Source organism: Astyanax mexicanus, chromosome 3, assembly GCF_023375975.1.
Source record: "Astyanax mexicanus isolate ESR-SI-001 chromosome 3, AstMex3_surface, whole genome shotgun sequence".
Classification (NCBI taxonomy): domain Eukaryota; kingdom Metazoa; phylum Chordata; class Actinopteri; order Characiformes; family Acestrorhamphidae; genus Astyanax; species Astyanax mexicanus.
The window spans coordinates 63,612,602-63,638,654 of NC_064410.1; the positions used below are offsets into that span (position 1 = coordinate 63,612,602).

At 39.1% G+C, this 26,053-nt stretch overlaps 1 protein-coding gene and 1 long non-coding RNA gene across 2 annotated transcripts; one reads left to right on the forward strand and one right to left on the reverse strand.

Moving 5' to 3' along the window:
- The first annotated feature begins 735 nt into the window (after positions 1–735).
- Positions 736–23,056, forward strand: tmem170b (transmembrane protein 170B). Its single transcript, XM_007241261.4, has 3 exons — positions 736–1,257; positions 15,942–16,112; positions 22,833–23,056. The coding sequence occupies exons 1-3, from the start codon at positions 1,077–1,079 to the stop codon at positions 22,961–22,963; spliced, it is 483 nt and encodes a 160-aa protein (XP_007241323.3). The 5' UTR covers positions 736–1,076; the 3' UTR covers positions 22,964–23,056.
- LOC125799274 (uncharacterized) lies at positions 18,493–19,081 on the reverse strand. The gene is made up of 2 exons (XR_007438121.1): positions 18,997–19,081; positions 18,493–18,567 (listed from the first exon to the last, which is right to left on the reverse strand). It is a non-coding gene; the product is annotated as an uncharacterized LOC125799274 (long non-coding RNA).
- Positions 23,057–26,053: the final 2,997 nt, after the last annotated feature.

Here is a 26,053-nt window from a genome sequence, read left to right on the forward strand (position 1 = left end):
TGCAGTGTATGTCATATATATGTCATATATATATATATATATATATTTATTTCTTTTATTGTTGATGATTATGGTTAACAGCCAATCAAGCCCCAAAAATCAGCGTCTCAGAAAATTAGATTATATATTGGTACTTTCTGCAGTGTGGGCAGTGCGGCAAGTCCTGCTGGAAAATGAAATCTGCATCTCCATCAAAGTTGTCAGCAGAGAGAAGCAAGAAGTGCTATGAGATTTTATGCACAAATATATGCACGAATTTTATATTAAGCAATTAATTAACCAATACTGCACAGTATTGTATCTTGAATTATTATAAAATCTTGAGTTATATTGAATTATGTGGATTGTGTAATGATGGAGGGATCTTTTTTCCACCCAATCAAACACAACCTCACGCACTCACTATACTAATATTTGAATTATACATAATTATACACCCTAAATATCCAACACGTGCATGGAATTAATTTTATTTATTTATTTTTTCTTCTTGATTTATTTTTATTTTTTTGACCTGTGTTTTGGAGTGATGGAGGGGCGTGGTTATAGCTGTAGTGAGTGTGTAGTGAGGTAAGCACATCTTCAGCACAAAGTCAGTCATTTTTCATTCATAAACACACACACGCACACTATACACACACACACACACACACACACTATACACACGCGCGCACTGGAGCAGTGTGCGTAACTGGTGCACACTCCCCGTTAATCCGGCGCGCGGCGCCTTTAAGCGTTATGTAGACAGAAGCAGGGGATGTAGGGCGACCGTGCTGGAGTGTGTGCGTGTGTGTGTGTGTGTGAGAGAGAGAGTGTGTGTGTATGACAGAGAGAAAGAGAGAGCGCGTGCGTGTGTGTGTGCTTGTGCGCGCATCACCGTAGCCATGATGGCCCCCAAGCCGCCGCCGCTGCGCTCAGCTGTGGAGAACCGAAGCGGCGGCAGCGGCGCCTCCCTTCCACGGCCGGAGAGCGTCAAGCCCCGGCAGAGGCACCGGTAAAGCCGCGGGGCGGAGTGAGGGCGGAGGGCCGGAGGGGGAGGGAAGGGAGTAGCCCCCTCATGCCGCCCGGTCTCCTCCATGCCTTCGCCCAGACTCTCCACCAGCCATTCGACAAAGAGGGGCGCGAGCCCGGGCGGCGGAAGCAGAACCAGAACCAGAACCAGAACCATGAGCAAGGATTACACCACTAATCTTTCCGTGCAGCAAGTGCTGAGCCTATGGGTGCAGGGCACCGTCCCCACGCTGCAGCACTTCACAGGTACGTGGCCTTGATGGGGGTCCAACCATCCATCCTTACATCCTTATATCCACCCCTCCCTCCATCCATCCATTCATTCATCCATCCACTGTGTTAGCTAGTAGCTAGGCTAACACCGGCTAGTGTGGTGTGATGATGCTGCTGCTGGTGCAGCACAGGATGGGATGGGCGACTATTAAAAAAAAGCATTAATTTGTAAAGAGAGATCCAGCAGCATCAGCATCCCAGCATCAGTACCAGCACCAGCATCTGGCCATACATCCCAGCATCAGCACCAGTATCCCAGCATCCCAGGCTCCTGCCTGCCTGTAGGGGATTGTATGAGGATATCTGCTGCACAGTCAGCTTTCATTATTCTCTCTATTCTCTGAGAGCATTGCTAATAATATTAGCCCACTCAGATGGTCCAACCTGCTAATGATAAAGGTCTTCTGCTGGTAGCTGGTTTCTGATGGTTGTTAGTTTTAGAAGGTCTGAGCTGGATAGTTTACTGTTGGTGATGGTTTTCTGCTAGTAGTTGTTTTTAACTAGTTTTCTGCTGGTGATGGTCTTCTGCTGGTAGTTGTTTTCAGACAGTCTTGTGCTAGTGATGGTCTGGTAGTTGGTTTTTGATCGTCTTCTCTTGGTTATAATATTCTGCTGACAGCTGGTTTCAGATAATCTTCTGTTGGTGATGGTCTTCTATTGATAGTTAGTTTTAGATGGTCTAAGGTGGTCATGGTCCTTTTCTGGTAGCTGGAATCAGATTGTCTAATCTGGTAATGTGGTGGTTTTATGCTTGTAGTTGGTTTTAAATTATCTAAATTGGTGATGATCTGCTGGTAGTTAGTTTTAGATTGTCTTCTGTTAGTGATTGTTTTCTGCTGGTAGTTGGTTTTAGATAGTCTTCTTCTGATATTTGGTTTTAGACAATCTTCTGCCGGTAGTTGGTTTTAGACAATCTTCTGCCGGTAGTTGGTTTTAGATAGTCTTCTTCTGATAGTTGGTTTTAGACAGTCTTCTGCTGGTAGTTGGTTTTAGACAATCTTCTGCCGGTAGTTGGTTTTAGATAGTCTTCTTCTGATAGTTGGTTTTAGACAATCTTCTGCCGGTAGTTGGTTTTAGATAGTCTTCTTCTGGTAGTTGGTTTTAGATAGTCTTCTTCTGATAGTTGGTTTTAGACAATCTTCTGCCGGTAGTTGGTTTTAGATAGTCTTCTTCTGATAGTTGGTTTTAGACAGTCTTCTGCTGGTAGTTGGTTTTAGATAGTCTTCTTCTGATAGTTGGTTTTAGACAATCTTCTGCTGGTAGTTGGTTTTAGATAGTCTTCTTCTGATAGTTGGTTTTAGACAGTCTTCTGCTGGTAGTTGGTTTCAGACAGTCTTCTGCTGGTGATTGTTTTCTGTTGGTAGTTGGTTTTAGAAGGTCTGATGGTCTATTCAGATGGTCTTCTGCTGATTGCATTAGTAATTAGTATGGTTAATAACATTAGACCAGTTTAGCTACATATGATCTTCTGCTGGTAGTTGGTTTTAGACATATTTACTTTCTCACTCCCGAGCCAGACAGCTCTGACCAATCAGAGGAGACGATGTGACAATGTGCTTGTGTGGTTTATTGGTGCACATTTTGGTGTGTTTAGGTTTTTATGCCTGTGTGAAAACAAACCAAACAGAGGGAGAAACGCTTAAACAAATAAACAAACTCATTAACTGATCCGGACCATAGAATCTTTCACAACTGCAGGTGTGAAAACGTGAAAACACTCTTTTATACTCAGATAATTAAGATCTAAATCATAAATTCTTACAAACAAGCTGAGATGTTTATAAAAAAGTAAAAAAAAAAAAGTTTCCTTTATCTAATTTATCATGCATTCTTTACTCCAGCGCTCCACGTTACGTCTTTATCTCCCCTCAGACATATATAACAAGTATATACTAGTATTTTAATGAACCCTTCTATTATCTTTTGGGTCAATTTGACCCCATTCAGTGTTTAAAGTCTCTGAAAAAATGGTTGAGATAAGTTTTTATGATTTAAATATATTGTATTTTCTTAATTTGACGAAGACAATACATAAAAAATAAAATGTTTCAAATGTTTTAATGTCAATGTTTGTTTTATTAAGGCTGTTTCATAAGTGTAAAACATAAGAAATATCATTATTTTACACATTTTTGTGTGGTAATAATGTTGAGATCACTGTAACATTCAGTTTTATAAACCTTTTCTAAAATTTTAGACTGTAAGCTCTAAACGAATGGCGTTTCCTGTTTTTGCTGTGTAAAAGCAGCACATTTAGCACATTCACTTCCTCCTGCCCTTCTTTATTTGTGCCCTCAAGTTCCACTTCTTCTTGAGCCACGTCCAGAACATGTTCTTAGAAATTTGTCTCAGTTTTTTACAGCTCTTATGCTCATTTAACTTTAATCACTTTAATTTAGCTTAGCCGCATTGCTAAGTTACGCTTTATTCCATTTTATTCTGTAGCTTAAAGTTGTATTTGTGTTCTCAGCACTGTGAGAGGCTGTGTAGTTTAGAGATGATGTGTTTATATGTGGTTAATGTGCTGATGGGCTGATTTTAAACAGGGAAACTGAATAAAAACAAGATAACGTGTCATTTCCTCTTAACTCACACACTTTAAACATATATAACTAAGTGTAGAGAGCACAGACGATACTGCTTTATTTATTACTATACTTTATAACTCTCGCTAGGGCTGGAAGGTTAATAAAATTACTGTTTTATATAAATATATATATTTTTATATAAATAAATGTATGTGGGACATTTCAGGATTTTGGTATATATTTCAGGGGTGGTCACTTCTGAAAATTTGATCTTTAATTTGATCATTTTTAGTCGTATATTTATTAAATACAGGTAATAGACTATCAAAAAGTTTGATTGGTCAAGCTCAGGTATCAAAGCAGTTTTTTAAATTAGATTATGCAATATATTTGGTAACTTACAGTAACAGGGTTGTGAGTAACAGGGTTGTAAATCTAGGCTAAGTTGTGGTTTACCCCAGGAACAGATGCTAACTGTAAAATGTAGCTATGTATACAAGATCAAGCACAAACATGGTTATATAAGTATATAAAGTAAATTTTGACTCTACTCATTATTAGTCTTACAGTATGAGTAACAGGGTTGAGTTCACTGAGTGACACACACAACCTGGACTAAAACATATTTTGAAAAAAAAAACTTTTAAAAAAATTGTTAGAGCACTTACGCTTGGTCTTGTCATGTGGGCAGAAAATGTCCTTGTGATGTCACTTCCTTTGAGCCAGTAGATAAATATTTTTTAACTCTTTCTCTGCAGGTAAAATTCCTTATGGTAACAGGGTTGAGCGCATGTTGTGGGACACTTAACAATTTAACAGCATAAAAACTGTAACATGCAAAACAATGTAGACCAAAGAAGTTGTTTTCATAAGTAAAGGAGATGCTGATCAACAATATACAAGAGGAAGTCATTTATTTACAGCTTATTTTAATTGTTAAATTTGCCAAAGGAGTTGGTCACCCAATGAGTGGGACAAGAGAAAACGGCTATTTTTTGAGGTGGTCCAAAGGTATTCAGTCTTTTGAATAATATCTAAGGAGCTTATTTTTACCCCATATTTTACAGTTTGTCTTAAAACAAGTACATTGTTCACAAAAAATAGTCATTTAAAGATTTTGGATGTATGCATTTGAAATTTAAGTGGTGGGACAGGAATGTCCCTTGTGTTTAATATAAAAACCGAATGTAAGGTTAAAGGAGGCTCATCGCTGTTGTTTACTGTGCATCACGTCAAATAGTGCTGTTTGTTTTTACACATAAAGAACTGAAGTTACTATGCAAGATCTGAAAATCCAAATCTTAATCGAGACTCGCTCATATATATGAAGAATAATGAGATTTATTTTCCTTACAATATCGCCTGGCCATGAAGCATGGGCTGATTTTTCCAGGTAAACAATTTATCAAAAAAATAAATAAATAAATAAATAATAATAATAATTGGTTAGTAAAATAAAAAACACACAGTAGAAAATGCACATCTAAAGATCTATACAGCTGTAGTTTAATTTAGCATAGTTTAGAAAGCAGAAATAGCACTTTGATGCGCACCATTAAAAACTGAGTGAAATACACCCATGACGAAAGATTGGGAAAGTGCATTTTTTAGGAGCAATGTTTCTACTCTAAAATCTACGCACCTGTACCATAAAAACACCTTAGGAACCACCTAGCAGTGTCTTAGTAACCACCACATATATTATACCAGTAACATCTTATGAGTGACTTTGCAACACTAAAGCAACCACCCAACAATGCCTTACTAAGCAGCAGCTATATCATACAAACACCTTAGCAACCACCTAGCAATGTCTTAGTAACCAACACCTATACTATACCAATGACACCTTGGCAGAGACTGCCTTAGTAACCAGCACATATACCATGACAACAACATAGCAACCACTTTGCAACACAAAAAAACATCTTAGTAACCAGCACCTATACTATACCAATGACACCTTGGCAGAGACTTTGTGAGCTTTGTAATAGTAATACCTTAGCAACTGCTAAGTGAAACCTTAGCAAACCACACCAAAGCAACACCTCAGCAACCAATGCCTTAGTAACCAGCACATATACCATGACAACAACTTAGCAACCACTTTGCCACACAAAAAAAACATCTTAGTAACCAATGCTTATATTACCTGTACTATAACTAATACAACAGCTTGGCTGTGACTTTCCAGCCATCATCAACTATACCAAGAGCAACACCTTAGCAACCAATACTTATACTACAGCTGCACTGTTAGGACTTTCATTTCGCAGTGTGTGTAGGAATTATAGTCTCTAGTTTAGATACAGCGATTATTAAAAACGTTATTATTTTTACACATATAATCACAGAATTTTGTTGTGATTAATCGGATTTAATTTTTTAATCGATTGACACCACTAAAAAAAAACGTTAAAACTGTAATCTGGAGCTCAGGATCAGTGTTTAGCTCTCAGCTCTTCTCATTATAGAAGCTCCTCCTGGCTCTGAAGAATCTCAGGCCGGGACCTCGTGTCCTTTTCTCTCTGACTTTTAAAATAATTGCCTCTATTTTTAATTCCCTCAGACTCAGCTTAAAGAAAAATCTAATATACACAGTTTCCAGCTTCACCGTCTGCTGACACAGCGATTCTATTCGCTACGCTGCTCCAGGCTTACTCATGAATTCTGTTATTTTTGGATTATATATTATTATCACAGAAATTATGGCAACAAATGATAGTATTGCCTTATTTAAGAACATTTTAATATTGATCATACATGCATACATACATTAACCCTAACTGATGCAGGGAGTATCTTCTCATTAGTTAAACAAGCATGTGGAAAGATGTTCATTTGTTTCAGAAGAGTCTATCATCATGCATCAAAAATAGAGATAAAATCTAAGAATATTGTAGCTGAAACTACTAAAATCAGGTTAAGAAATACCCAATGCATTATTATTAAACAGTGGAAAGACAGTGGAGGAACATCGTCTTCCATAAAGGAATGTGACAGGAAAAATTATTTTGAATGATAGTGATTGGCGTTCACTTAAAAATGTGGTGAAATCCTACAAAATGTATAAAAACAGCACTAGAATTCAGGGCTATGTTGTTTAATAGTGAAAGTAAGAGCTTTACCACACTCACAAATTGTGTTTTTGTGTTTTTAACTAAGCAAACAGGTAAGTGCCTCCCATTGAATAATAATAATTACTGCATGGGTGATTAATTTTTATGTTTTAGATGCAACACGTTAAAATTTTACCTAAACTGATGCAGGGAGTAGCTTCTCATTAGTTAAACAACCCTGTGGAAAGATGTTCATCTGTTTCAGAAGGGTCAAATTATCATCATACATCAATAATGCAGAGAAACATCTAAGAATATTGTAGCTGAAACTACTAAAATCAGGTTAAGAAATACCCAATGCATTATTATTAAACAGTGGAAGGACAATGGAGGAACGTCATCTTCTAGGAAGGAATGATGGTGATTAGTGATCACTTTGGTAAAATGGTGCAAAACATATAAAACAGCACTAGAACTCAAGAGATATGATTAAAAGTGAAAGTAAGAGCTTTACCACTCACACTATGTGTTTTTGTGTTTTTAACTAAGCAAACAGGTAAGAGCCTCCCATTGGATAATAACAATTACTGCATGAGTAATTGATTTTTATGTATCAGCTGCAACAAGTTTAAATTCAACCCTAACTGATGCAGGGAGTAGCTTCTCACTAGTTGAACAATCATGTGAAAAAAAATGTTCATCTGATTCAAAAGAGTCAAATTATTTTATTATAATAAAATACTAAAATAAGGTAAAATCGTACAAATGATAGTTAAACAGCACGGGAACTCAGAGATATGGTTAATAGTGAAAGTAAGAGCTTCACCATTTACAATGTGTCTTTGTCCTTGCCTCTCTTTAAACCCTGCTTTCCTCTATGTGTGTTTATGTGTATATATATATATATATATATATATATATATATATATATATATATATATATATATATATATACACATGTGTGTGTGTGTGTATGTACAGTATTATGGGATGTATCTCTGAGTTAGTGGATCCAGGCCTCAGTGGGCGGGTGGTGCCAGTGTGTTGGGTAGTGGGGTTGGTACAGACTGGCACTGAGAGAGAACACTGTGCTGCTTCATCCCCTCAGAGAGTGATAAACACTTCTGTTCTTCTCTGTGACAAAACTGAGAATCACTCTATTGATTATTGATCAGTTATTGAGTTTTCTATCGGTTAATCTAACAATACATTAAATTGTGTTTTATGAAATGTGTTAAAAAAAAGTTAAAACTATTTTAAACAACAATAACTAGAAATGATACAAATGTGAAAAGTTCAAGGGGTATGAATACTTTTGCAAGCCACTGTATGGGATCCTCGATGGTTGCTATGATGTTGCTATGCAGCTGCTACAAAGTTCCTATATTTTTGCTGTGGTGTTCCAGCTGAGTACTATGATGTTGCTATGTGGCTGCTACAAAGTTCTTACAGTGTTGCTCTGGTATCCCAGCTAAGTACATTGATATTGATATGTGGCTGCTAAGGTGTTGCTATGTGGCTGATACAGAGTTCCTACGTTGTTGCTATGGTATCCCTGCTGGTTACTATGATGTTGCTATGTGCCTGCTGTGGAGTTTCTACAGTGTTGCTATGGTATCCCTGGTGGTTGCTAAGATGTTGCTATGTGGCTGATACAGAGTTCCTACAGTGTTGCTATGGTATCCCTGCTGGTTACTATGATGTTGCTATGTGGCTCCTACAGAGTTCTTGTGGCGTTGCTATGGGATCCCAGCTGAGTACCATGATGTTGCTATGTGCCTGCTGTGGAGTTTCTACAGTGTTGCTATGGTATCCCAGCTAAGTACTATGATGTTAATATGTGGCTGCTATGAAGTTCCTACATTGTTTCTATGGTATCCCAGCTAAGTACTATAATGTTGATATGTGGCTGCTACAGAGTTTCAGTGATGTTGCTAGATGGCTTCTACAGAGTTTTTATGATGTTGCTATGGTATCCCAGCTGAGTACTATGTTGTTGCTAAGTGGCTGCTACAGATTTCCTATGATGTCGCTATGGTATCCCAGCTGAGTACAATGATGTTGCTATGTGGCTGCTAAAGAGTTGCTGAGGTGTTGCTATGGTATCCCAGCTAAGTACAATGATGTGGCTGCTACAGAGTTTTTATGATGTTGCTAGGTGGCTGCTACGGAGTTCCGATGGTGTTGCTATGGTATCCCAGCTAAGTACCATGATGTTGCTATTTGGCTGTTATGGAGTTTCCACAGTGTTGCTATGGTATCCCAGCTGACTACTATGATATTACTATGTGGCTGCTATGGAGTTTCTAAGGTGTTGCTATGGTATCCCAGCTGAGTACTATGATGTTGCTTTGTGGCTGCTACAGAGTTTCTACAGGGTTGCTATGGTATCCCAGCTGAATACTATGATGTTGATATGTGGTTGCTACAGAGTTCCTAAGGTGTTGCTATGTGGTTGCTACCAAGTTCCTAAGGTGTTGCTATGGTATCCCAGCTAAGTGCTATGATGTTGTTATGTGGCTTCTACAGAGTTCCTATGGTGTTGCTATGGTATCCCAGCTGAATACTATGATGTTGATATGTGGTTGCTACAGAGTTCCTAAGGTGTTGCTATGTGGTTGCTACAGAGTTCCTGCTGTGTTGCTATGGTATCCCAGCTAAGTGCTATGATGTTGATATGTGGCTGCTACAGAGTTTCTATAATGTTGCTATGTGGCTTCTAAAGACTTCCTGTGGTATTGCAATGGTATCCCAGCTGACTACTATAATGTTGCTATGTGGCTGCTATGGAGTTCTTGTGCTGTTGCTAGGGTATTCCAGAAGGTTGAGTCAGGCTATCATCACCTATACCTATACCCAAACAACAGAGAAGAAGAAAAGAATGGCGTTGCAAATAGCAAAAGAAACCCACAAAAGTAACATTGTTCTTACATTCATTATTTTATTGTTTTAGTTTTACATATTATATAATATATTCTGGTGAAAACAGAAGGATATATAAATAATCAATGATTAAAATAAAGAAATATGATAAATGATATATATTTGATATATACGTATGCCAGTACAGACACTGTACTGAGAATTAAACCTATTGATTGATTAATTAAATGAAACAATGCCCCTGTCTGTGTGTGTGTGTGTGTGTGTGTGTATACTCTATTGTTTATGGGCTTGGCTGCACAGAGGCCTTTGTCTCCTCCACTCATTATCCATCTCTCTCAGTGTGTGAGCGGCACCTGATGCCTGGACTCGATCAATAGTCTGTGTGTGTGTGTGTGTGTGTGTGTGTACACACTTGAGTGAGCAGTAAAGCTGATGCTGTCTGGTGCAGCTGTAAAGTTACTGTACTTACAGTACTGACGGTAGATCAGTCCACAGCGTCGCAGTTACAGGATGACGGAGTTACGGTGCGCTCAGGTCATCATCCGCACAAAGCCGATTATATTTAATCCCCTCAACCCCAACATTATTATTCCCTTATAAAGTGTGAACCTTCATATACACACCTGAGGGTTAGAGAATTAATATAAACAGCTCTGAAAAAATAAAAGAGCACTTAAAAATGATGAGTTTCTTTGATTTTACCAAATTAAAAACCTCTGGAATATAATCAAGAGGAAGATGGATGATCACAAACCATCAAACCAAACCAAACTGAACTGCTTAAATTTTTGCACCAGGAGTAAAGCAGCATAAAGTTATCCAAAAGCAGTGTGTAAGACTGGAGGAGGAGAACATGATGCCAAGATGCATGAAAAAAAAAACTGTGATTAAAAACCAACCAGGATTATTCCACCAAATATTGATTATTTCTGAACTCTTAAAACTTTATGAATATGAACTTGTTTTCTTTGCATTATTTGAGGTCTGAAAGCTCTGCATCTTTTTGTTATTTTATCCATTTCTCATTTTCTGTAAATAAATGCTCTAAATGAGAATATTTTTATTTGTAATTTGGGAGAAATGTTGTCTGTAGTTTATAGAATAAAACAACAATGTTCATTTTACTCAAACATAAACCTAATTGATCTCTTCATTTTTTCTAAAGCTGTATACTGTACATATACTCAAGCCGTCTACCAGACAGTGTGCATTGATGCTTGATTTAGGGCGTTTCAGTGTTTCTTTGCTATCGTAACGACAGGAAAAGTACACTTTGCTCGACTTAACGCAAAGCAAAAATAATGTACTAATTGTCTTAATTAATGATGGGTGTGGTTAATTTTGGGCGTAACGTGAAATAATAAACCAATCAGAGCGTCTCTTGCTCATCATTCTCTTTAAGAGTAAAACCAGGTGAGCTCTGACGGATTTGGCGGATTGCTATTGTAACGGTGCAGCTACCTGGACGTGTTCAACAAACTCTTCTCAGCAGAGGAAACTGAGCTGCTGGTTGACGCTGTGAAGGAGCTCCAGCAGCTCATTTACAGGAACAGCAATGTTATTTTATTTACTATTCTGTTTATTGTTGATGTAAAAGTTGCCAAGATAGCGATAAACGTCTGACTGTTGGCGTCTGTCTAGGTTGTATTCAGTCAGTGGAGCTCCTGTGTTTTCTGTTACCAAGATAAACAAGCAAAACTCCAGAAATGTACCTGAACACACCTCATTTCCAGAACACCACGCCCATCAGTGTAGATATATTCAGAAGATCTGCTGCTGTTTAAACCAGGCAGGAGGAAGGAGTGATAATACACTGATGGTGGGGGGTAAGATAGTGATGAGAAGGAATGTCAGCATTTCTGTGTCAGTCTGGTGTTTAGTTTACTGTGGATCTGATGAGCAGTAGAGACAGCAGGATGTCTGATCACAGGCTCCTCCGAGATCTTTAATAAACGCAGCTCTGATTTCTCTGTAAATGTTATGGAATCAGTCGGCGTGTTGCTCTAATCTTCTGGAAGCTTCTGGAGGATTTGAACAGAATTTTGGGATTGTTTTACTGGTCCAGCAGTGAAGATGAGCCGAGGCTGTGATGATGGTACTCAGCCCAGGGCGTCCGATTCAGGCTCCTCATTATAAAGCTCAAAAAATGCTCAATACTCAAACAAAAACTGTGATTTATAAAGAAATACTTGGTATAAAACGATCGTACATTTAATCGAAGTTTAAGGCTTTTGTATACCTTCAAAAGATTGTGAAGAGACCAGAAATTACACTTAAAAAAACCTGTAACGAATGTACAGGTTCCCCAGGTGTTTCCAATTCTAGTGTGTGTCCTGTTTCTTTAAATAGATCCCCTGTGCCACTTGTCCTCCGTCGGTCTTTGCACCTTCCCCTGTTGTTTTGTCTCTCCGTGTTTATTCAGTGTTTCATAGCCTCTGTTCCTCGCGCCTTAGTCTCTGTGTTTATCTCTTGTTTAATGTTTCTAGTTTCTTGTTTATTTCCGTGTTCCCTAGTTCCTTGTATATACCCCTGCTTTGTGTTTATTAGTTTATTCCCTTGTTTATATTTCCCTGCCCTGTTTGGTTTGTTTATTATTATCGCTCGTTTGTTTTGGTTACTGGTTATTTGTGTTTCTTTGTTTCGTGTTTCTCGTTCCTTGTTTCTTTGTTTATTTGTTATTTAATAAATTAGTTATTTCCCCTACCTGCACTTGTGTCTGCCTCCTCGTCTCCTGGCCTGGGTCACCCCCTCTGTGACACATTAACCAAACTCACATAATGATCACAATATGTAAGAAAAGCGCAATACTCACACCAAAAACTGTGATTTATAAAGAAATAATTGGCGAAAAATGAGCGTACATTTAATCGAAGCTTAAGGCTTTTGTATACCTTCAAAAGATTGTGAAGAGACCAGAAATTACACTTTAAAAATTCTGTAATGACTGTAAAAGTTCAAGGCAAATTACTGCACCAGATTTTTGAGTATTGAGGCCAACTCTAACTTTTAAGTTTTGAGAAAAAAAGACTGTTGTGCCAACTAGAAATCTTTTCATATGCAGAAGAACTTTATTATTAATTTTCACCAACCTAATAATTTACTTTGTGTTGTTAGATGGCCTCGTTTAGGTTTTATAAAATGTATTTTGTTAGTTCTGCTAATTATCCTTTAAGATCAACTAAAAATATTAACTTAAAACATGTCAATCACGTGTTTTACATAAACCGAACTCACATAATGATCACAATTTATGACTTTGTCTTATTGTCAGTTATATAAGCTTATGGTAATGTAAATATGATCAGTTGGACACGGACAGCATAGAGTCTAAATAAACCTAACAACACAAAATACAGTAACTTGCTCTTATATCCTACAACACAGAGCCCCGTGTTGTCCATGCTCTCTCTGGATGGGGACAGTAGATGGCGCGCCGGCGTTGGGGGGGGTAGTTTAGCGTGTCGGCCGCATATAAGGCTAAAGGGGGATTAGCTTTCCCGGTGATTTGGCTAACCCGCTAAGCTAACGGTGGATTTAGCTGGTCAGGTCTTACTTTAAATAAAATACAGGTGAAAACAACACTGGAAAACATCTTAAAACAGGTTAAATGTACTAGTTTAAAAAAAAACAGGCAGCATTGAGTGGAAATGCAAATTAAAATAATTAATAAAAATATTATTAATAAAAAATTACTTACATTTCCACAGAAACTCCCTGCAGTGTGACTCCTCTGCTCAGATCACCCCAGCCAGAGATAAAATGCGTGATGTTAAAACTGTAAGGAAAATGGGCCGATTTCTAAAAAATAAATTCAGGTTTATATTAATCAATATCGAATCATTCAAATTAAGATTTAGGATTTTAAAATCAATGCTTCTGACAGGATGTGTACTATAGTACGTGTAGTGTGTGTGTGTGTGTGTATGTGTGTGTATTACTTGCCTTCCCAGAATGCACTCGTATCGATCTGATTGGTGGTTGAAGCTTTTTATAACCGTTAGATCAGGGGGGTCCAAACTTTTTTTGTTGGGGGCCAGATATATATTTGAAGTCAGGGGCCACAGACTCTATAATAAAACAAATAATGAAATATACCACTTTAAATAATACATTTTCCTGATTATTTCATTTACACACCATTTTACTTGACTCACTATCTTTATCTTTGACAGTGTTGTGTAAACTAAGATTTTTCAAATTGATGTTTCATTTCATGATGTCTCTTAATATTAAACTCCTTAATTACGACAACTTTTAGACTCTTTGGTCCGCTTTTCTGCGCTAGAAATGCGCACTCTCTCCGCTTTTAGACTCTTTTGGCCGTTTTTCTGCACTAGAAATGCGCACTCTCTCCGCTTTTAGACTCTTTGGCCCGTTTTTCTGCGCTAGAAATGCGAACTCTCTCCGCTTTTAGACTCTTTGGCCCGTTTTTCTGCGCTAGAAATGTGCACTCTCTCCGCTTTTAGACTCTTTGGCCCGTTTTTCTGCGCTAGAAATGCGCACTCTCTCCGCTTTTAGACTCTTTGGCCCGTTTTTCTGCGCTAGAAATGCGAACTCTCTCCGCTTTTAGACTCTTTGGCCCGTTTTTCTGCGCTAGAAATGTGCACTCTCTCCGCTTTTAGACTCTTTGGCCCGTTTTTCTGCGCTAGAAATGCGCACTCTCTCCGCTTTTAGACTCTTTGGCCCGTTTTTCTGCGCTAGAAATGCGCACTCTCTCCGCTTTTAGACTCTCTGGCCCGTTTTTCTGCGCTAGAAATGCGCACTCTCTCCGCTTTTAGACTCTTTGGTCCGTTTCTGACACCTAGCGTTCAAACTTTGAATCTCACATTATAAAAACCTGCTTAACAGCGGGCCAACTTTCATTCTATTTCTAAAATACCTCGCGGGCCGCTCCAAAAAAGGAAACGAGCCGCAAATGGCCCGCGGGCCGTAGTTTGGACACCCCTGATGTACAGGATCCAAGAAAATATTGCAGTGAATATTTAATTTTATTATATCTATTTATGGGAAACACTATAGAAAAGAATCTTAGATTAGTCAGTGTACAGCTCATAAAGCAGTATAAATTTACTGTCCTCTGAATATATCTGAATTGTGTTTCTGTGTCATGTGACTCGTTAGTGTTACAAGGTCTCAGGTGTGAATGAGGAGCAGGTGTGTTAAATTTGGTGTTTTGGGTTCAATTCTCTCATACTGGCCACTGGATATTCGACATGCCACCTCATGGCAAAGAACTCTCCTGAGGATGTGAGAAACAGAACTGTTGCTCTCTGAGGCTGGTAACTCTGATAAACGTATCCTGTACAACAGAGGAAACTCTTGCTCTTCTACCCTTTCCTGGGGTGGTCCTGATGAGTGCCAGTTCCAACATTATAATTTTTTTGATGGTCTTTGCAGTGATTGCGCTTTAGGATACTTTCAAAGTTTTTTTTTTCAGATTGATTGGCTTTCTTTTTTTTTTCTTAATGTATTTTTTTCTTAACTTGAAGCAAGTAACTAACTCTTGATGAGTTCAGCACAGCTGTTAACTGAAAGCCTGAATTCCAGGAGATTCTACCTCATAAAACTGACTGAGAAAATCCAGAAGAGGAGCTACTTTTTGAAGAATCTAAAAATATGAAACATATTTTCTAGTTTGTTTAACACTTTTTTTTGTTTATTAAATAATTCCATATGTTTTTCTTTATAGTTTCCTTCAGCAGTCTATTTACAAGTCTTGCTCCTGCACCTATAAAATAGCGTCAGAGTTTAGGAATATATCTACACTGATGGTTTGGCGTGGTGGTCTGGAAGTGAGGTGTGTTCAGGTAAGTTTCTGGTGTGTTTCTTGTATCTTGTCAGTGGGAAAAACAGGTGCGCCACTGACTGATTAAAACCCTGACAACAGTCCGCTATCCAATCCTAGTTTAGCCATGATGTTCGCATGTTAAGATACGAACGCGCCAAAGTCAGAGCTCACCTGACTCTTAAAGGGAATGACAGCTGGTACACTGATTGGTTTATTTCACGTTACGCCCAAAATGAACCACACCCATGATTAATTATAATTTTGCACATTTCACGTCTCACAATATCAAAGACACACCAATATGCGTTTAGTATGCTCTTGTTGTACGTGTTGAGTTAATAGTTCTTTATTTTGTATGTATTTGTGTGTGTGTGTGTGTGTGTGTGTGTGTTACAGAGATGTGGTACTGGGTGTTCCTGTGGTGCCTGTTCTCCTCGCTGTTCGTGCACGGCGCCGTGGGGCTGCTGATGTGCGTGATGCTGCAGAGACACAAGCGCGGCCGCCTCATCACGCTGGTGCTGATCAGCGCCGGTTTCATCGCCTCGCTCACTGGAGGAGTCATCACCAGTGAGTATAGCCCCGCCCCCAACTCACAGCCACGCCCCTGTTAAAACACACAAACTACAGAAGTAGTGCTAGTAGTGTGTCCCGTGACTTTTGGCATCTCCTATAGAAGCTAAAGAACGCCGCACTGACCTGTGGGATATGTGGGCGGAGTTATGTAAATAATGGATGTATGAACACAATACACAAGAGAATATAAAACATTTCACTTAAATATGAATGACCAATTAGTTTCCTTTTTTAGAGAACAGTGCCATTACTTAAATTCACACACAAACAAAAAAACACAAACAAAAATAAATAAAACTACTAGAAATAAAACACAGATAAAAAAATAAAATAAAACACAAATAGAAAAGAATACAACATATATAGAAAAAATAAATCACAAAACACAAATAATACACATTATACAAACAATTATAAATAAAAAATACAAATAGAAATAAATAAAACACAAACAGAAATACGTAAATCACAAATAGAAATAAATACAACATACATAGAAATTAATAAATCACAAATAAAAATGAATGAAACACAAAACAAATAAATAAAACATAATGGAAAATAAATAAAATAGAAATTAATAAAGAACAAATAAAATTAAATAAAACAGAAATAAATAAAACACAATAGAAATGAATATAAAAATAGAAATGAATAATACACAAATAAAATTCAATGAAATGCAATATAATACTGCAACCAGCCAGCAGAGGCGCTAGAGATCATTCTGTCTGAGCTCACAGCGGCAACAGCTGTTTTATATTTCCATTAACTGAACAAGCTGAGTGTGTGTGTGAGTGTGTGTAGTGTGTGTGTGTAGTGTGCGTGTAGTGTGTGTGTAGTGTCTGTGTGTGTAGTGTGTGTGTGTAGTGTGTGTGTGTAGTGTGCGTGTAGTGTGTAGTGTAGTGTGTGTGAGTGTGTGTGTGTGTAGTGTGTGTGTGTAGTGTGTGTGCAGTGTGTGTGTAGTGTCTGTGTGTAGTGTGTGTGTGTAGTGTGTGTGTGTGTAGTGTATGTGTAGTGTGTGTGTAGTGTGTGTGCAGTGTGTGTGTGTGTAGTGTGTGTAGTGTGTGTGTGTGTGTAGTGTGTGTGTATAGTGTGTGTAGTGTGTGCGTGTGTATAGTGTGTGTAGTGCGTGTGTGTGTGTAGTGCGTGTGTGTGTGTGTAGTGCGTGTGTGTGTGTGTAGTGTGTGTAGTGTGTGTGTAGTGTGTGTGTAGTGTGTGTAGTGTGTGTGTGTAGTGTGTGTGTAGTGTGTGTAGTGCGTGTGTGTGTGTAGTGTGTGTATAGTGTGTGTGTAGTGTGTGTGTGTGTAGTGTGTGTGTAGTGTGTGTAGTGCGTGTGTGTGTAGTGTGTGTGTGTGTAGTGTGTGTAGTGTGTAGTGTGTTTGTAGTGTGTTTGTAGTGTGTGTGTAGTGTAGTGTGTGTGTAGTGTGTGTGTTGTGTGTAGTGTGTGTAGTGTGTGTGTAGTGCGTGTAGTGTGTGTAGTGTGTGTGTAGTGTGTGTGTTGTGTGTAGTGTGTGTGTAGTGTGTGTGTTGTGTGTAGTGTGTGTGTAGTGTGTGTGTAGTGCGTGTAGTGTGTGTAGTGTGTGTGTGTGTGTGTTGTGTGTGTGTAGTGTGTGTGTAGTGCGTGTGTGTAGTGTGTGTGTAGTGTGTGTGTGTGTGTGTGTAGTGTGTGTGTGTAGTGTGTGTGTGTGTAGTGTGTGTGTAGTGTGTGTGTAGTGCGTGTAGTGTAGTGTGTGTGTAGTGTGTGTAGTGCGTGTAGTGTAGTGTGTGTGTGTAGTGTGTGTGTAGTGTGTGTGTAGTGCGTGTGTGTAGTGTGTGTGTGTAGTGTGTGTGTGTGTGTGTGTAGTGTGTGTGTGTAGTGTGTGTGTGTGTGTAGTGTGTGTGTAGTGTGTGTGTAGTGCGTGTAGTGTAGTGTGTGTGTAGTGTGTGTGTAGTGCGTGTAGTGTAGTGTGTGTGTGTAGTGTGTGTGTAGTGTGTGTGTAGTGCGTGTAGTGTAGTGTGTGTGTGTAGTGTGTGTGTAGTGTGTGTGTAGTGCGTGTAGTGTAGTGTGTGTGTGTAGTGTGTGTGTAGTGTGTGTGTAGTGTGTGTAGTGTAGTGTGTGTGTGTAGTGTGTGTAGTGTAGTGTGTGTGTGTAGTGTGTGTGTAGTGTGTGTGTAGTGCGTGTAGTGTAGTGTGTGTGTAGTGCGTGTAGTGTAGTGTGTGTGTAGTGCGTGTAGTGTAGTGTGTGTAGTGCGTGTAGTGTGTGTGTTCGATAGAGGTTAGTTAAATGGACTGTATAATAAGGCTGGCTCTATATGATTTGTCCTCCTTCGGAGTGTCGGTCAGAACACTGGTGTTAGTGGTGATTAAGGATTAATTGTACTGACACCTCAGGTGTGTTACACAGCAGCACTTTACTTGCACACAGGCTTAGTGGAATACAGAGCTTGTAAAGTATGAAAAGTATGGTCTGGAACAAAAGAAAATAGCAAAAACATTTACATAAATGTTTAGAATGAACTAAGCATAACATTTGTGGCAGTTACATTCACATATAACCTCTTTGGCAAATAATACAGGAAACAGCTACTTGAGTGGCCTAACAGTGCCCCCTAGTGGGGTAAAGGCGGTAATTCACCTATTTTCTGCACAGAAGGTTCTAGAACTCTTGCTAGTAGTACAACATGGAGCTAACACACATTTTATAAGCCAAAATACACACCATACACTTAATAGAACTCCCCATTAACGATTAATCCACACTAGGTGGCCTTAAGACATTACTAGAAAGGATTTTACACATTTATAACAGATAGCTAACATTAGAATATTAACCAAAATATCAACAGTATCAAAACATCTACTCTTGACCACTTTAAACATCAGGTAATCCACTCACTTCAAGTCAAGGACGCATACTTCACACACAAAGGGGGTAAAACATGGAGGAACAGACACACACAGCTTGTACTTCTCTCTCCCTGACCAAACTAACTCCATTGAACTGTGACTCAGTAGTGTAGTGTGTGTAGTGTGTGTAGTGTGTGTGTAGTGTAGTGTGTGTAGTGTGTGTAGTGTGTGTGTGTGTAATGTGTGTGTATAGTGTGTGTATAGTGTGTATAGTGTGTGTGTAGTGTGTGTGTGTGTGTAGTTTGTGTGTAGTGTGTGTGTAGTGTGTGTGTGTGTAGTGTGTGTAGTGTGTGTGTGTGTAGTGTGTGTAGTGTGTGTAGTGTGTGTGTGTAGTGTGTGTAGTGTGTGTGTGTGTAGTGTGTGTGTGTAGTGTGTGTGTGTGTAGTGTGTGTGTGTAGTGTGTGTAGTGTGTGTGTAGTGTGTGTGTGTGTAGTGTGTGTGTAGTGTGTGTGTAGTGTGTGTGTAGTGTGTGTGTAGTGTGTGTGTGTAGTGTGTGTAGTGTGTGTAGTGTGTGTGTGTAGTGTGTGTAGTGTGTGTGTGTAGTGTGTGTAGTGTGTGTAGTGTGTGTGTAGTGTGTGTAGTGTGTGTGTAGTGTGTGTGTAGTGTGTGTGTGTGTGTAGTGTGTGTGTGTAGTGTGTGTGTAGTGTGTGTAGTGTGTGTGTGTGTAGTGTGTGTGTGTAGTGTGTGTGTGTGTAGTGTGTGTGTGTGTAGTGTGTGTAGTGTGTGTGTGTAGTGTGTGTGTAGTGTGTGTGTGTGTGTGTAGTGTGTGTGGTGTGTGTAGTGTGTAGTGTGTGTGTAGTGTGTGTAGTGTGTGTGTGTGTGTAGTGTGTGTAGTGTGTGTGTAGTGTGTGTGTGTGTGTAGTGTGTGTAGTGTGTGTAGTGTGTGTGTGTAGTGTGTGTAGTGTGTGTAGTGTGTGTGTAGTGTGTGTGTAGTGTGTGTGTGTGTAGTGTGTGCGTGTGTAGTGTGTGTGTGTAGTGTGTGTGTGTGTGTGTGTAGTGTGTGTAGTGTGTGTAGTGTGTGTGTGTGTGGTGTGTGTAGTGTGTGTGTGTAGTGTGTGTAGTGTGTGTGTAGTGTGTGTGTAGTGTGTGTAGTGTGTAGTGTGTGTAGTGTGTGTAGTGTGTAGTGTGTGTGTGTAGTGTGTAGTGTGTGTAGTGTGTGTGTAGTGTGCGTGTGTAGTGTGTGTGTAGTGTGTGTAGTGTGTGTGTGTAGTGTGTGTGTAGTGTGTGTGTGTGTAGTGTGTGTGTGTAGTGTGTGTGTGTAGTGTGTGTGTAGTGTGTGTGTAGTGTGTGTGTAGTGTGTGTGTGTAGTGTGTGTGTAGTGTGTGTAGTTTGTGTGTAGTGTGTGTGTGTAGTGTGTGTGTAGTGTAGTGTGTAGTGTGTGTAGTGTGTGTGTAGTGTGTGTGTGTAGTGTGTGTGTGTGTAGTGTGTGTGTGTAGTGTGTGTAGTGTGTGTAGTGTGTGTGTGTGTAGTGTGTGTGTAGTTTGTGTGTAGTGTGTGTAGTGTGTGTGTAGTGTGTGTGTGTGTGTAGTGTGTGTGTGTAGTGTGTGTGTAATGTAGTTAGTGTGTGTGTGTAGTGTGTGTGTAGTGTGTGTGTGTGTGTGTAGTGTGTGTAGTGTGTGTGTGTGTGTGTAGTGTGTGTAGTGTGTGTGTATTGTAGTGTGTGTGTGTAGTGTGTGTGTAGTGTAGTGTGTGTGTAGTGTGTGTGTGTAGTGTGTGTAGTGTGTGTGTGTAGTGTGTGTAGTGTGTGTGTGTGTAGTGTGTGTGTAGTGTGTGTGTAGTGTGTGTGTGTAGTGTGTGTGTGTGTAGTGTGTGTGTAGTGTGTGTAGTGTGTGTAGTGTGTGTGTAGTGTGCGTGTGTAGTGTGTGTGTAGTGTGTGTAGTGTGTGTGTGTAGTGTGTGTGTGTAGTGTGTGTAGTGTGTGTGTGTAGTGTGTAGTGTGTGTGTAGTGTGTGTGAGTGTGTGTGTGTGTGTAGTGTGTGTGTAGTTTGTGTGTAGTGTGTGTGTGTAGTGTGTGTGTGTGTAGTGTGTGTGTAGTGTGTGTGTAGTGTGTGTGTGTGTGTAGTGTGTGTGGTGTGTAGTGTGTGTGTAGTGTGTGTAGTGTGTGTGTGTGTGTAGTGTGTGTGTAGTGTGTGTGTAGTGTGTGTAGTGTGTGTGTAGTGTGTGTGTGTGTAGTGTGTGTGTAGTGTGTGTGTAGTGTGTGTGTAGTGTGTGTGTAGTGTGTGTGTAGTGTGTGTGTGTGTAGTGTGTGTGTAGTGTAGTGTGTGTAGTGTGTGTGTAGTGTGTGTGTGTAGTGTAGTGTGTGTGTGTGTGTAGTGTGTGTAGTGTGTGTAGTGTGTGTGTATTGTAGTGTGTGTGTGTGTGTAGTGTGTGTGTGTAGTGTGTGTGTAGTGTAGTGTGTGTAGTGTGTGTAGTGTGTGTGTAGTGTGTGTGTAGTGTGTGTGTGTAGTGTGTGTGTGTAGTGTGTAGTGTGTGTAGTGTGTGTGTGTAGTGTGTGTAGTGTGTGTGTAGTGTGTGTGTAGTGTGTGTGTAGTGTGTGTGTAAGAGAGAGATAATGGATTGAGATGAGCTGCAGTTATGAATATATGAATTAGGAGACATTAAACAGATACGGCTGATTTATGACCTTTAAACACAAAGAGATAAAATCATTAATAGTCTTTCCATTAAATAAAGACCGGAGAGGAAGAGAGCGGATGGGGGGATGAAGAATGAAGGAAAAGAGGATGATGCTTTATTTCACTTACTGTACTTAAGTTAGGTGAATAAAACAAAATGCCACTTTTTCACTATTTGATTAATGAGCTTAATGACCTAAATGTGTTTTGTATTGCTTTTTAAATAAACAGCAATTACACAAGTAAAATTGACCAATATTTAAAAAAATAATGCAAATATATACATATTAATTACATACATTTTAACCTTTTTTAAGCTAAATACTGTACATTTACCTCAGCAGTGCTACTCAATTCACATGTGAGGGAAATTAACTTACAATTTACGTATTTTTTTTTGAGAAAATTGTCCATCCTGTCACGTTATACAGTATATCACGGGACTAATAATAACTATAGTAAATATTAATATTTAAATGTATTTTGAAACTGAAAAAAACATGAAAACATGATGAACAATTTAATATTTCTGCAACACTAGCTCAACACCATTTTCCTCAAATTCCATTAGGTTTTGGTAAAATTGTCCATCCTGTCGCAGTACACAGTGTACAGTTTATCACGGGACTAATAATAATTGAAGTAAATATTAAATGTAACAAAAATACAATGAACAATTTACTATGTCTGCAACTCTAGCTCAACCACTTTTCCATCAAATTCTATCTATTCTATATATAAATAATAACTGTAGTATTGTATAATATAAATGTATCTCTGTAGCTGTAGCTTTACGACGTTTTCTTTAATTTCCATTAAAGTTTTTGGTAAAATTATCCATCCTGTCGCGGTATACAGTTTATTACGGCAGTAATAATAATTGTATATAAATATTAATGTATCTTTAAAACAGAACAAATTCAAATTCCATTAATTTTGGGTAAAATTTAGGTAAAAGTGTCCATCCTGTCGCGGTATACAATGTATCTTTGAAACAGAAGTAAAACATCATGGACAATCTATTCAATATATTCAATATGTCTGCATCTCTAGCTCAACGATGCTTCCATCAAATAAAAAAAATCAGATTTTGGTCAAATTGTCCATCCTGTCGCTCAGTTTGCTGTAAAAGGGTGGACGCACATGTTTGACTAAAACTAAAAAGTGAGAATATAATGTTTTTTAAAGAGTGTTTAATTTGTTATTCTCAGGTGCAGCGGTGGCGTGGGTGTACCGAGTGGCGGGGAAGGACATGGCTCCTCTGGAAGCTCTGGTGTTTGGTGTGGGTCAGACCACGCTCTCCATCATCATCTCCTTCTCCCGAGTCCTCGCCACGCTCTGAGAGGACACGCTACGCCACTGGAGGACCCAAACTACAGCCAGACGGCTAGCTAGCTAATTAGCTAGCTTGTTAGCTAATGAGAGGCGAGACGGGATGAGACGAGGCGAGACGCGGCGAGATGCGGCGAGATGCGAGAAGACGCGACGAGTCGTGACACATGGGCCTCTCTCTCTAAATAAGACACATCTCTTCTAGGTGATGTGGGCGTGGCGAAGACGCCACAGGTGAGACATGTAGGGTCGGTGTAGATGGCAGAGCAGAGCGAATCACACGCCAAGGAAGTCGGACCTTGTGAACTCGTGAAGATTTGCAACTGAGCAGATCTGAGGAGGATCGACGTCTCTCTGGATGGAACACGATGTTTTAGAGGTTGATGGTCAATTAAAGAAACTCAATTATGGAAAGTCAATTAAGGAAACTCAATTAACGTGCCGACTGCCTTGACTAATACCGAAACCGAAAGAGGAACGCTGGAGTTGTTGCTACTGATACTTTGGAAGTTTGTCCTTATCTGTCTCTTATCTGTCTCTTATCTGTCTCACTTCCCGGAAATACCTTCTGTCCAAACTGTTTTGGATAATCTCGTCTCACCTGTAGAACCAGAAGTAAAACCAGAACCAGAGCTTTCACTTGAGGACCTACTGAAAGGTTATGAGCAATGCGCCAACCATACTTAACCTTCTTACAACACATATAACGAACCGGACGTCCTGAACCATTTCTATTTGTGTGATTTATACATTTTACAGCAGTACAACTGCAGTGTGGATACCCACATATCTACAAAATGTGTATATACAGGGCTTGGACAATGAAACTGAAACACCTGTCATCATTTTAGTGTGGGATTTTAGGTTTCATGGCTAAATTGGAGCAGCCTGGTGTTCAATCTTCATTAATTGCACATTGCACCAGTAAGAGCAGAGTGTGAAGGTTCAATTAGCAGGGTAAGAGCACAGTTCTGCTCTAAATATTGCAATGCACACAACATTATGGGAGACATACCAGAGTTCAAAAGAGGACAAATTGTTGGTGCACGTCTTGCTGGAGCATCTGTGACCAAGACAGCAAGTCTTTGTGATGCATCAAGAGCCACGGTATCCAGGGTAATGTCAGCATACCACCAAGAAGGACCAACCACATCCAACAGGATTAACTGTGGATACTGTAAGAGGAAGCTGTCTGAAAGGGATGTTCGGGTGCTAACCCGGATTGTATCCAAAAAACATAAAATCACGGCTGATCAAATCACGCAGAATTCAATGTGCACCTCAACTCTCCTGTTTCCACCAGAACTGTCCGTCACCACAATCAATTATTGTGCTCTAAAACCAGGTGTTTCAGTTTCATTCTCCAAACCCTGTATAAATATATATATATATATATATATGAATAAATGGCTCAAATGCTTTGCACTTTCTAAATGCAAAATATTTGTCACTGTCCCAGACCTACCTAAACATACTCAAACTCTAACATGTGGACGTATGGATGTTGCCATACTATTGGTTTATTGACAGCAATGAACATCTATTTTCTGGTCTATTTTCATAAATAAGGTGCACCGGATTATATCGTGCATCATGCGACACTAGTAAGGAATAAGGGCGTCGCCATGTTTCCCTTCTAGGAGGTAAATAAGTTAAGTAAACAAAACTGTATTTCTAACTGTATGTTAATCTACACGGATTTCTCTCCTGAAAACTGTTTATTTGGATGAGAAAAAAGTAGCGCTTCCATTTGCTTACAGTAAGCTTAGATTTACAGATTTCCACTAAGGCTGGGTGCAGCAGCATTAGCATAAGCAGCTAGCGCTAACCATGGCTACACTGAGGAACCCTGAGTGTTCAGGTAAGCTAGGGTGATGTTAGCTAGCGGGTTGTTCCATGTAGCTTGTTTTAACACAGTAAACATGCAGACTACAGTTCGATATACTCACATCTGAATGGCAAAAAAGCTAACTAGCGCTTAACGTGGTTAGCGGGTAATGCTAATGCTGCTCTAGCAGTGCTAGCCATGGTGAGCAGCAGGCTACAAGCTGATATACTCACCTCTGAACGGAGAAAAAGCTAACTAGCGCTTATCACAGTTAGTGGCTAATGCTAATGCTAATACTGCTCCAGCCTTAGTGCTGGAGAAACTTTACTGAAACTCCTGTATAACTCTGTACTTCAGTGTTCAGAGTGGCTTTACTGCTCCTTAATACCTGACTGAAAGAATTTATACATAAGGAGCACCAGATTATAAGGAGCTCTGATGATTTTTGGGAAAATTAACGGATTTTAGTGAACCTTATAGTGCGAAAAATATATGGTAATCCAGAATAAGACTATATAAATATATACAGTATACTATACCCATACATTAAGAAGCAACACCCCATTAAATAAACAGTACACAAATAGCACACAAAGATCAATCATACAGTACACTGAGTGTATTGATGAACTATACTGTATTCTTTTATTAAAAAAAACTGAACATAAGAAGATAAGATGTGATGTGAAGGTCAGGTGAAGGTCAGGTCAAGGTCAGGTGAAGGTCAGGTAAAGGTCAGGTGATGAGCTTGTTTTGTGTATCAGTTAATCATTCAGGCTTCTTTCCATTCCAGTATCACAGTGTCGCTAATGCTCAACAACACACTTTTAAAATGCTAATAATCTTTCTGCAGTCTGCCTGCAGGTTTAGCTCTAACAGCTCCAACAGTTAGCATAACGATGCTAAGTTTAGCCTTGTTAGCATTTGTGGCTAAACTATTCCTGTAAGTGATGAAATCTGATATTTAGACCATTGCTAGTAATGGCTAATTGCTATTTTTCAACATTAATAATCGAGTATTATAACAAGACATTGGATTATTTTTATTTTTTTATTATTTTCCACACACTGATTAAGACGTCAACATTTTAAAATGAGAGTAAATCAAGAAGTGGAAGCTAAAATGATGCTAACTGCTCGTTTTTGTGCTATATTGCTAAATTTACCATTAACTGTGTTCGCTAGCAATTAAGCTAAACGGTTGAGGTCCCCTTTGAGTCATGCTAATCTGGTATTTAGAAATAAAAAATAAGAGACAATTTAAAAATTGTT